At 50.5% G+C, this 12,545-nt stretch overlaps 1 protein-coding gene across 1 annotated transcript in view; it reads left to right on the top strand.

Annotated features, from left to right (window-relative positions):
- DNAJC11 (DnaJ heat shock protein family (Hsp40) member C11) overlaps positions 1-12,545 on the top strand; it is a gene marked incomplete at its 5' end in the record, with an annotated part of 73,758 nt that overhangs the window by 53,755 nt on the left and 7,458 nt on the right. Inside the window, 6 exons of the mRNA XM_079725100.1 lie at positions 4,954-5,082; positions 6,014-6,136; positions 7,017-7,090; positions 9,747-9,936; positions 10,475-10,560; positions 10,850-10,966. Coding sequence (XP_079581226.1) covers positions 4,954-5,082; positions 6,014-6,136; positions 7,017-7,090; positions 9,747-9,936; positions 10,475-10,560; positions 10,850-10,966 — 719 coding nt within the window. The remainder of the gene's footprint in view (positions 1-4,953; positions 5,083-6,013; positions 6,137-7,016; positions 7,091-9,746; positions 9,937-10,474; positions 10,561-10,849; positions 10,967-12,545) is intronic.

The raw sequence follows: 12,545 nt of genomic DNA, 5'->3' as shown, positions 1-12,545 counted from the left end.
GCCTGTGCCTCTCCTACACTGCAGCTGTGGTGGCCAAGGGTGGCCTGCTGTCTCTTGCAGGCGGCCTCTACCCCGGCTACCTTGACTCCCAGCCTGGCAGTCTCAAGGTAGTTGGGTTGTTTCACGGTTGCTAGCTTCCCCCGGGGCCTAGACGAAGCTGCAAGGTTCCTTGTGACCTAGCCTTGGAGTGTGCGCCATCCCGTCCCCTGCATCGTCTTGGGCAAAAGCAAGTCCTGGGTCACTGCAAATCGAGGAGGGGGCTCTGTGCAGGGCTGCAATCCCAGCAGGCATGCCTTTGTGGGAGGCCTTCCTGGGATTCTCGAGTCCACGCTGTGTCACCGCTGTTTTTCTTTTTTTAAAATAAATTTATGTATTTTTGGCTGTGTTGGGTCTTCGCTGCTGCACGCGGGCTTTCTCTAGTTGCAGCGAGCAGGGGCTACTCTTCGTTGAAGTGCGCAGGCTTCTCATTGCCGTGGCTTCTCATTGCAGAGCATGGGCTCTAGGCACGTGGACTCAGTAGTTGTGGCTCATGGGCTCCAGAGCGCAGGCTCGGTAGTTGTGGCTCACAGGCTTAGTTGCTTCGCGGCATGTGGGATCTTCCCAGCCCAGGACTCGAACCCATGTCCCCTGCATTGGCAGGCGGATTCTCAACCACTGCGCCACCAGGGAAGTCCCCCACCACTGTTTTTCTGAAGAATGTCCTTTCAGTGTCTCTGTTTTTTATTCCTTCATAACATTGCCTACCATATTCATACAAGGAGCAAATTTATTTAGTAAATTTGAAATATTTGGCATATTTGATTCTTCTCTGTATACTGTAGTATTCTTCTTTTTTGTCTTTCTTTGACTTATTTCACTTAGCATCTTTTTTTAAAATTGAGGTATAATTAATTTACAATATTAGATGAGTTTCAGGTGTACAACTTAATGATTCAAAATTTTTATAGGCCACTCTATTTATAGTTAGTATAAAATATTGGCTATATTTCCTGTGTGTCCTTGTAGCTTATTTATTTTAAACATAGTAGTTTGTAACTCTTAATCCCCAACCCTTATCATTCCCCTTCCTCCTTCCCCCTCCCCACTGCTAACCACTAGTTTGTTCTCTATGAGTCTGTTTCTTTTTTGTTATATTCACTAGATTGTTTGATTTTTTTTATCCCACATATAAGTGATAACATACTGTATTTTCCTTTCTCTGTCTGAGTTATTTCACTAGGGATAATACCCTCCAGGTCTATCTATGTTGTTGCAAATGGCAAACTTTCATTCTTACTTTTTTTTAACATTTATTTATTTATTTGGCTGTGCCAGGTCTTAGTTGCAGCATGTGGGATCTAGTTCCCTGACCAGGTATCGAACCTGGGCCACCTGCATTGGGAGTGTGGAGTCTTAGCCACTGGACCACCAGGGAAGTCCCAAACTTTCATTCTTTTTTATGGCTGAGTAATATTCCATTGCGTGTGTGTGTGTGTGTGTGTGTGTGTGTGTGTGTGTCACATCTTCTTTATCCATCTGTTGATGGACAGGTTACTTCCATATCTTGCCTATTGTAAATAATGCTGCTATGAACATTGGGGTGCATGTATCTTTTTGAATTAGTGTTTTCATTTTCTTTGGGTATATAACCAAGAGTGGGATTGCTGGATCATATGGTAGTTCTATTTTTAGTTTTTTGAGGAAGCTCCATACTGTTTTCCACAGTGGCTGCACCAGTTTACATTCCCACCAACAGTGTGCCAGGGTTCCCTTTTCTCCACATCCATTTATGATCTTTTGAATGCTTCATCAAGTTTAGGTGCCACAAAACTATAGGAAGACCTTGTCAATTTCATTCCATTCCAGGAGAGGATATAAATTTAACCAATTAAAAATGACAGCTCCACCAGAAGATTCCTACCAAAAATTGAGATATTCTAAAATGCCATTATGGAATTTCAAAATGAAATAAACAGAGCTCTTATTTTATTTGTTCAGTTTTTCCTTCCTCAGGAGATCAATTTCAGAGTATTCTTGGTTACACACTTCTCAGTGATTGCAATTTCTTAAATATTTTAAAAGCTGCAGGATTTATATTTAAAGGTTTTTTTAAAAGGAGTTCTCCAAAGGCTCATACTTTCCTGATTCACAATTTTTAACAGACACCATGCTGCAATTTTTCGTATTCAGAATCAGCTTCAAAAAAACAATTCTGTTACTCTGTGAATATACAAAAATATTTGTACGTTTTTGACAGCTTTAGCTTTATTTTCCATAGGCAGAATATCACAGCTTGTTTTGACAAAGTTATGCATTGTGTACACCATAACTAATTCTAAGACTGTTTCTGCTCCATGCGTTTCTTGATTTAATTAAAATGCTTTTACCATGAGGCTGTACCTTCACCAAAATTGGTGTTTGAGTATCACCACAGAAACAAACCATTTTACATTCATTGTGGAACTTTTGACTGGTTTTACAGTAACATTTATAATAATGTCAGGTGTTTCACCTTCAACAAAGCAAACAATTATTAAGGATTAACTTAAGTGATTTTTTTGTTTGAAGCATATGGTTGACACTGATACAAAAGTGGTATCATTAGTTGTGAGGTTCTTCTGCTAATAGAACCAGCTTATAAATGGCTATTGCTTTACCTTCTTGCATGCGTTACAAACCTTAGAATGGAAAAATGAGTAAAATTAACATAGAGGAACTACCATTTGATCTAAATGAAAAGTCATTTTTCACAGCTATATGTAAATACACCTGCCGCTACCACCTCACTTTGGGTCTCAGTCTTTAAAGAATGACTCAGTGTTGAAGAAGATGCTAAGACTTGATGTTCATATGGTTGGTGTGGATGGTCAGTGTTCATCAACTTTCTGAGAAAGTGGAAATTTAGTCCTAATTTTTTTTTCATTGAACATACACTATGTTTAATCTCATTCCTGCTTGAAGAGTTTTATCAAAAATGAAAGCATTACCCCCCTGTCCCACCCCCAGAAAAAAAAAAAGAAAGAAACCTTGCAGATTTATATCAGGAGTTGCCAAGTTTGGCCCACTGCTTCTTTTTGTGTGACCTATGAGGTAAGAATGGTTTTTATATTTTTAAATGGTTGGGGGAAAAAATCCAAAGAAGAATTGTATTTTGAGATGTGAAAATTATCTGAAATTCACATTTCAGTGTCAATAAACAAAGTTTTATTGGAACACAGTCAGGCCCAGTGCTTTGCTGGATAGTCTGACTGCTTTCCCCACAACAGACGTGAATTGCAGCAGAGACCGTGTGGCCCACGACGCCTGAAGTATGTCCTGTGGCCCTTCACAGCCAGCGTGCCGGCTCCTGGTTTACACCATTCAGGAGAAGGGGGAAAATGCCAGCAGCATTGCTGACACTGCTCTCTGGTACCTTCTCCTGCAGGACTGGCCCACCTCTGTTTCCCACGCGTTCACATACACCTGGAGTTGCCCCTGGACCGGTGGCTTGACAGCTTAACGCATGTCACAGGCCCAGGCATTGTCCACCTGCCTGATGTGCCAAACGGGCAGCAGCTTCTAATAGTTCTCCCGCCGCCAGCTGCGGCTGGGAGGGCTGTGTCTAGCCACCGTCTCAGCAAGCACCTGCGTGCAGTCCTGGAGTGGGAAGTGCTGCTCGCGCCACCTGGAAGGAGGCAGGAGCAGAGTGATGGGTTAGCCTTGTCACCTCCTAAATTCTCCCTGCATCCCACACACCTAGCTGAGACGGTGGCCAGTGCTAGAAGCACAGAGTGAAGGCTGCCACCAAACCCACTCTGGCTGCTTAGATTCGGACAGCTATTGATGATGATAATACTGTTGGTGATGAAAATGCTATTGGTGGTGATGTCACTTTGTTTAAAAATGAACATCTGGGATAACTGCTAAACCAACCAAAACATCAAGGTTAAACTGGTATTATCCCGGATGAACCCCGCCCGTAACGTTCTGCTATGTGAACAGCCACACCCAGCACCTCCCAGTCCCGCCTGCCTCCCTCCGCTCCAGCCCCAGTGGCTTCCGTACTCCTCCACTGGAGTCTCGCAGGCTCACCCCTTGTTTCCCTCTCATACCCAGCTCACGTGTCCCCTTCTCAGGAAGAGCACACGTTCTCCCAAGCTCCTTTAGGGGTGATAGAAGTGTCCTGTATCGTGATTTTGGAGGTGGTTTCACAAGTGTACACACCTGTCAAAACTCATTAAATTGTACACTTCAAACGGGAGTGGTTTATATTGTTACATGTAAATTAAACCTCAATGAAGTTTTTTTTTTTTAATGGGCTGCAGAGAATTTAATAAAAATGTGTGTGGGGTCATGTCTTTATATGTTGGATTAAGGTATCTGCCCATTTGTAAGGTCTTATGACAGTAAAAGAAAATAATAAACATTGATTTTCTGAGTAAAGAGCATTTTTATCAGCAAAACTTTAGCTTATTATTTCTTGAGAGAATGGGGTTCTGTTTCTCATAATTTAAGTCTCAAATTAATTTTAGGAGGCGGAACAATTTTTAAATCTGCCGTTTGTTCTTTATTTGGTTTGCACTTTGTCTTTGAAGGTATTTCTATATTTTAAAGACTCTTATGGTACTTTTGTGACATAAGAGTGTTTAGAATTGAATGTTAAAAGTGTTTAATCCATGTAGCTAGTTTCTAGGTGGTTTTCTGCATTTGAGGGTTACATCCAGAGATGAGCAATTCAGAGCCATGAAAGAGGTCAATCTTCTTGTCCTACCACTTGTCCTTGGTGAGTCATCCGCCTGTGGACACGCCTGGCTTTCTGACTCTACGAGTCAGTGGTGCTCGACCACTTTTCGGGTTTGAACCATGGCATTTGTGCCCCGTGGGCTCGTGGAGTCCCGCGCAGCCAGTGAACCACGCGGCTGCTGAAGTATAGAGTATTGTCTTTCATCCCACAAATCCCAAGCCTGCTGCTGACTGCTTGTTTTTCTGCCCCAGGGGACCATCAGCGTTGGCATCGACGCCACTGACCTTTTTGATCGCTACGAGGAGGAGTACGAAGATGTGTCAGGAAGTGGCTTTCCGCAGATTGAAATTAACAAGATGCACATATCCCAGTCCATTGAGGTAAAGCACACAGACGCCTCCTCCAGTGCATGGGGGCTCAGCAAGGGCACTCGGGTTAGCGAGGTGCTGCGAGGTGTGCAGCTGGGATGAGAGGGTCTGCTCAGGGTTCTCTCATCTTTATTTATGAAAGGATGCAGTTAGCCGCTTAAAAAAAGAAGAGCTCTAGTCACGACCTTGTTCAAACTGCTTTGCCAGCATGTCAGCAGTAAGAGTGCCAGGGGTGCGTAGCTTCAGAGTCTCAGGGCTCTCCAGCAGGAAACTTTCACTCATGCTGTAGAAGGGGGAGCCAAGGTCGTGACGATTTTAGGAGAGAAAGCAGCCTTCCGTAGGAAATTCCAAGAACCGGCCTTAGTTTTAAGGCACACTCTCCTGTGTGCTGAGCCCTGGGGTCACTAAATGTCATCTTTCTGCCCGCTGTTTGGGTGTGGCAGTGTGAGGCCATCCTGCTGACAGTTAGCTGGGTCTCTGCCCCCCAGACTCATTCACTTATTCTCCAGTGCATCAGCCTAGAGCGTGAAGTCCTAACTCAGGGAAACCTGCCCCCCTCTTGGGGCTTCCAGAGTCAGTCACTGCAGCCATGGGGAGGACTGGGAAGTCCCAGACGTCCTGCGTGGGGAGGCACGGGGTGAAGTTACCGTGCAGTCTGATGGCACTGGGACACCGAGAACCAGCCTCTAGCCCTGCGTCTCCCCTGGGTTTTTGCAATTTGCCCATTAAAGCTTTTGCAAAACCTGACCTCGGTGGCCACGTGCAGTTCGGATGCCAGGGTGAGAGAGAAGTGAGGCAGGTGAGGCAGTTCTGCATCCCTGCACGCTTGAACCATGGACTCGCCTGCACTTGCGGCCTTGCACTGGGGGTGGATGCGTCAGGTCTGTCCTTGGCGCTTCCTGTTGCTTTGATTAATTTGTTACCAGCAGGTGTCATTTCCTAGGCACCCTTGACAGCTTCAGACACAGCCATCCTCTCTGGAAGCCTCTCCACCCAGAATGGCAACGGAGGGGGTTCCATTAACTTCGCGCTCAGACGAGTCACTTCTGCGAAGGGCTGGGGAGAGGTAAGAATGCCAGCGGGCGAGATCGTGTCGTCCACTGCAACAGAATGACCTCAGTTGGCCACATCACTGTGTAAGAGTGCCAGCTGTCACACTTGCATTCGTTGGCTGTCCCCAAGAGAAAACTGTGTCTCGTATCTGAGGATTGCTCTCAGTCTGCCGGGCAGCTCAAAGTTAGACTAGAACAACAAGATTTCCCCCTGATGCCAACCTCCAGAAATCCCACGTCTAGAAACTCAGCATCTCTGTTCCCTTAAGCAAAAACCTATAGGCTCTTCCCTTCTCCTGCACAGTGCGGAAGGCCGGTGCCTCCATCTCAGCGCTCTGGTCCACTGCTTGGCAGTCATTAAGCAGCCAGTTCTGCCGAGCAGATTGAGCTGCATCAAATTAACATTGAAGAGTTGCCTTGAAAGTCACCCAGAATAGTAACGAGGCAGCCAAAGCGGCTGGACTTCACGACTGCGAGTGCAGAACTGCTGGAGGGTTTAACATCAGCCCCCTGAGAGCCATCGCCGCTCCCCTGGGAGACCTGCAGGCGGTGCAGCGGAGCAGGTGGAAGTGCGCCTGTGCGGCACGAGGGCGGCCACCCCTGACTGCAGCGGGCACCGTGCAGATGGCCTGAGCTGGGGAGACAGGGCCCCGGGGCCAGCAGCGCTCTCTTCGGAGGGGCCCAGGCCTCCTTGGGTCTGTGGAGACAGTTATCTCCCTTTGGCAAAGGTTAAGATGAGATATTAAGACTCTTCCACCCCTACTTTTAGAGCCCTGAGGGCCGGTGGCATTGAATTAAACGAGAGAATTATAACCAGAGGTGCTTACCTGAGACTAGGGTTACTGCTGTGAGATAAAACACCATTAATTCTTTTTCTTTTTCTTTTTTGAACAGTTAGAGTTTGGAGCTGGGGACCTGCAGGGGCCTTTGTTTGGCCTAAAGTTGTTCCGTAATCTCACACCAAGATGGTAAATATAAAGAGATAAATGCCCTTTGGTGGTCTTTGTGGATTTAGGAGACCAGAACCTGCGTATTCTTTTTGTCGGAATCATCTGCAGTTACCTTGTCTGTCCTGCAAGGTCACTGAGGGCAGACCCTGCAGCTGGCATGGAGCCTAGGCACTGTGCTCGTCGCAGAGAGCACTGGATCGGGGGTGAGGGAGGTCTGCTTCTTGTCCCAGCCCAGGGCCAGGCTTCCGCTCCCCTGAGGATGCGGCTCCTGCCCTGCCTGGTCACCGTGGGCTGTGAAGACCATGATACACTGGAGGGAAAGCACTTCATAGGGAAGTGGGTCAGGATCTGAAATATTTATGGGCTTGCGGGTCATTTCTTTGTCACAGAGAATGCGTTTTAGGTTCAGAGAGGGGCTTTAGTAAGCAGTGAGGCAGCCTGTTTATTAGGCACATTCGTGTTATGCCAGAGCCGTAAACCCCACCACCTCTGCTCTCCTTCGCCTTTGCTTTGGCAGTGATGAAGGACTGTCCCTTCCAGAAAGCAGAGATGTCCTTATTCCCCATTGAGCTCAGATGAAAGAATTGGGTGGAAGGGAAACAACTCTCCTCTGGGGGATAAAATACAGCTAAAGGAATTCTGGAACAGAGCACGTTTGCAAAGAAAGGTGTTTCGCCTCCAGCCGGATGTGCGTCTGCGTGCCTGCAGGGCAAGACTGGTAAAGGCTAGTGTGCAGGGCCGTCCCACGCAGGGTAAGAAGTGTCGTGAGAGAGAGAAGCTGTGGCTTCTCGACGGGCAGATGAGCACAGCCCGAGCAGAGCCCCGAGAGCGGGGCTTCCAGGCAGAGAGCGAGGGGTAGACTAGACACCCCAGCACGGGGGTCACCCACGTGCTGGTTAGAACACGGCTTCTCGGGCCTCTGCTCTGGGACTCGGACCCGGCAGGTCTGGGAGGGGGGCAAGGGTGAGGCTTTTAACCAGAACTCGAGGTGGGCAGTATATGTACGTGTCAGCGTTTTCCTAAGCTTGTCTGCTTGGGATCGTCCCCTCCGATGCTGCTGACGGAAAGCAGAGGTTCCTGCCCCCACCCCCAGACCTCTCTCAGGTCCTCTGAGACGGGGGCCTGGAATCCATAGTTTTATCAAGCACCCCAGGTCATTCTGAAGACTAGACACATTTAGGAGGCACTCACTGAGGAAAATCTGTGGGCTGTTTCATTCTGGTTGAGCCTCAAAGTGTCTGTCTGTTAAGTGGTCACCCGAGTCTAGGTGTGGCTGGTCATCAGCTTTTGCAGGTCTGGAAATTGAATTTCATCATAGTACCGGTTTATCAGACTTGAGAATGCAGATTTATAAAAAAGGATGCCAGCTTGTTAATGCACAGTGTCTCCTCCTCCGGGTGCCCCTAGTCCCTGGGTCGAGTTACTTTCAAGTCCAAACTGGTGATGAGAAGGTTATTGGTTGATGGGTGTGGGTGAGCCTGGAGAAAGGCAGGCGGCCGGCGGGAAGTTCTCCGCCTCCCAGGGCAGTGCCTGACTTGCTGCTCTGGCCCCAGAGTCTGTCTGTCTGTCTCTGTCTAGGACATGCTCCAGAAAAATACAAGATCATATTACTTTGATTAAACAGAGATCTCATTGTTTATGTTTTGATTGTTTTAAAAGTCACAGGGTGACTTTTATCTCTCCTCTCCCTGCTTGCCTCCCCCGAATGACCCAAGTGTGGCTAGAGGGGAAGAATGTGGCTGCCGTCCGGTGTGGCTGGAGTGTCAGATAAAGGGGACAAGGTTGGGTTGGGGGCCTTTGCAGAGCAAGGAGTTGATTCCTCATTCGTGTGGCCTTGGGAAGAGGTCTGTGAGCACAGGAGCAAATGTCATCAGAGTTACCACGTGTATTATTATTTTAGGGGCACAAGCGAGGCCTCCAGAGCATAGGAAGGAAACAGGCATCTAGTGTATGACGGCTGTTCGCTGGAGGCAAGCTGTTTGCTCGTCTTTGAGCGGCTTGAGTGAAGTGCTGTGAGTTCCTTTGCTGTTGAAGTGAAATACCCCTTTTTATCCAGAAGATGGGGCTGACTCCCTCGGAAATCAACTTCAGAGACCTTTCGGGGGATGGTCTGCTAGCTTCTCAAGTAGCTTTCGGTCATTACTTTGCAGCCCTGGGTGCACATCAGGATGGAAGGGTAGCTTTGAAAACTGCACTGACGCCTGGGCCCCCACCCGAAACGAATGACTTCATTGGTCTGGGGTGGGCCCTGGATAAGGGCTTCTCAAGACTGGCTGCACGTTTGCATCACCTGGCTAGCTTTTCCCACACCAGGTCTATAAATCAGCACACCTGGGGGCAGGAGCCGACCATCGGTGTTTTCAGATTCACCAGGTGAGTCCAGCGTGCAGCCAAGCTTGGGAACCTCCGCAGGTGGCTCTGACTTGCGACAGGATTGGATCTGCTGGTTTAGGAGCACAGACATGCAGGTGCCTCTTTGGCTGTAGCTGAAGTTGGAATGGGATGGGGGTGGGGAGTGCCACTTGGCGGGTGGGTAACTGGAGAGATTCCCTGGATCGCGGGCGGGGAGCCGTGGGAGTGGTGGCGAGCAGGGTGTGGGCTGGCGGAGAGAACGGGGCCGAGCACGGCTGCGCCACTGTCATCCAGGACCCTTTCTCTCTGTGTGTCCCCCCAGCTTTGTGACGACAAACTGTGCTCTGCAGTTTTCGTCCCGTGGCATCCGGCCTGGCCTCACCACTGTCCTGGCCCGGAACCTGGACAAGAACACGGTGGGCTACCTGCAGTGGCGCTGGGGCATCCAGTCGGCCATGAACACCAGCATCGTCCGGGACACCAAGACCAGCCACTTCACCGTGGCCCTGCAGGTGAGGACAGCTCCAGGGGGACCCTCCTCCAGCCCCTCTGTGGGCCCCTGACCGCCCTCCCCCTGCTCACCCCCAAATCCAGCGCCCACAGGGCCGGAGGGCGAGTTCTGTCCACCCACACTCAGGAGTTGAAACACTGTTGTTCTCAGGCCCCCACGGGAGCTGTGTTCCAACTGCCCTAAAGCAAAAGGCCTTTTTCACCTTTCTGGTGAGAGAAGCCCACAGAATCGGGGTGGGAGAGAGCCGTGGTCAGTAAGTGGCCCCCCAGCAGAGTCGTGCGCTCAGGGGCCACGGTGGCCGGGCAGGAGGGCGGGGAGTGAGCAGCTGCCCCTTGGCGGGCAGCCGCTGCCCTGTGAGAATGCAGGCTCGGTGTGCAGGAGTTTCTGTTTTTCATGGGAAGTCAGAAAATGGTTTTTATTTGAAATCTCCCAGTTTTTAAACATTGGCTACTGACAAATTCTCACACACTTTGTGGGACAGGGCGACCCTGCTTACTTCAGTCTCAACTACCTTCTTTCTTCCCTCTGTGTCTCCCCAGCTTGGAATCCCTCACTCCTTCGCGCTGATCAGCTATCAGCACAAATTCCAGGATGACGATCAGACTCGCGTGAAAGGATCCCTGAAGTGAGTTCTGGCCGGGCTGATGCGGGAGCACGCTTGATCTGTGTAGGGGTTTCTGGTGGTGGCGCTGGTTGCAGTGAGGTGCCTGCAGTCGCGCCCAGGGTCCGGTGTCCTGACTCTCTTCTGTTCATTGACCCAGGTCCCTGTGGGTGGTTGGGAGGGCAAGAGAGGATTGGGGGTAGGGGCCCCGGCCTCTGGCCTGAGTGACAGTTGCCCGTGGTGACCGGGAGGGACCCAGGAGGGATCAGAAGCGCAGGGGCCCTTGCTCGCTCACTGCGATCTGCTCCTGTAGGGCAGGCTTCTTCGGGACGGTGGTGGAGTACGGAGCGGAGAGGAAGATCTCCAGGCACAGCGTTCTAGGTGCAGCTGTCAGCGTTGGAGTCCCACAGGGCGTTTCTCTCAAAGTCAAGTACGTTGAATTCAAGTCTTTCTGGCCAGGGATTATCTGGCCCCTTGTAACTCACCTGGGCTTTACCTACGTTAAGGAAGAAAGAGACTTTGCTTTGTAATTCTGTTCTTAGAGATGTGGTTGCTTCTGTCTGGGGTGTGTAAGCAAATGTCGAGGAGTCCAGAAGCCCAACGTTCGCTCAGTGAGGTCTGAGTCTCTGCCTCAGAGAACCTCCCTGTGCCCCCCGCCCCGCCTTCCGCCCCGCCTGTCTCTTACCACCCTCTGCCTCCCCGATGGCCCGTGTGCGGGCCCCGCACGCCCACTCTCCCACCCGGCTGCGGCCCTCACGGTGTGACGTGTACTGCGTGGTCACCGGCGCAGCAGCTTCGGGTTCTCTCTACCAGATCCTTCCCACCTGCACATGGACCCTGTCTCCCCCTGCCTGCCTGCCTTGCCGAGCTGCCTCTGGCTTCACCTGACTGGCTGGTTGCCTCTAAGCGGAGGCCCCACTGTCGGGCCCTGGTCGGCCTAGACTCACCCCCCGACGGTCTGATCCGGCATCCTGGCTTCAGTAGCATCGGGCTCCGGGGACGCTCACCGTTCTAGATCCAGCTTGGCCCTCCCCACAGACCTCCAGCTCATAGATCTCTTGTCCTTTCCCAAATCTCTCCTCAGATACCTCACAGCATCCCCATGTCACATCTCCAGCCCCAGTCCTCCCCCTGCCCTCGGTCACACATGCCCTTCAAAGCCTGCCGTGTCTGGAGTCGCCCCGTCTCAGTGCTCAGTGCTCCATGTTTCCATTGGTTCTGTCCAGAACCCTGGAGCTCACCTTCACCACCCTTTCCCCACACTCCGAACTGAATGTATCTCGGAATCCTCTTGGCTCTCGTCTGAAAGCACATCCTCAATATGACCATTTCTCACAACCTCTGTGGCCACCGTCTCGTGGAATTACTAGTGTCCTCCTGACCGATCTCCTTCACACTTGGGACACTTTTCTCCACACAGACAGTCTTTTAAAATCTAAGCCAGTGTACGTCAGCCTTCTGCTTAAAGCCCTCAGCGACTCCCTCAACTCAGGGCAAAAGCCAGAGTCCTCAGACCCTCCGCGACCTGGCCTCTCACCCTCCTCTCTGCCCCCTGGTCGCCCCACTCCAGCCACACTGGCTGCCCCGGGACCACACCGAGCCTGCTCCTGCTTCTGGGCTTAGCATCTGCCGTTCCTCAGTCCCCGGTAACCACGTGGCTGGTTCCTTCGGTGCCCTCCGGTCTCTGCGCATGTCACCTGATTGCCCTCATCGCCCTGTGAAAACTTAGCGGCCCTCACCTCACCCCAGACAGTCCACTTCCCCTTCATCCTGTTTATTGTCCTCCATTGCACCCATCTCCATCTGACACGCCATCCATCCCCCGCTGCCCCTCATCAGAAGTGCTTTAACTTGGTCCGTTTCATTATTCTCTGTACTCCTGCCGAGTTCTCTGTGACTCCGTATCTGCCGTAAACACTCCTCCGCTGCAGATGTTACGTGACATGATCTGAATTGAATTCTTATCAAGGATGCCACCCTGCCTCTTTGGAAAGAAACATTTTCACTTC

The sequence above is a fragment of the Hyperoodon ampullatus genome (genome assembly GCF_949752795.1).
Source record: "Hyperoodon ampullatus genome assembly, chromosome: 2".
Lineage (NCBI taxonomy): Eukaryota > Metazoa > Chordata > Mammalia > Artiodactyla > Ziphiidae > Hyperoodon > Hyperoodon ampullatus.
The sequence above is the reverse complement of the archived record's forward strand: the minus strand, read 5'-3'. Positions and strand labels throughout refer to the sequence as shown.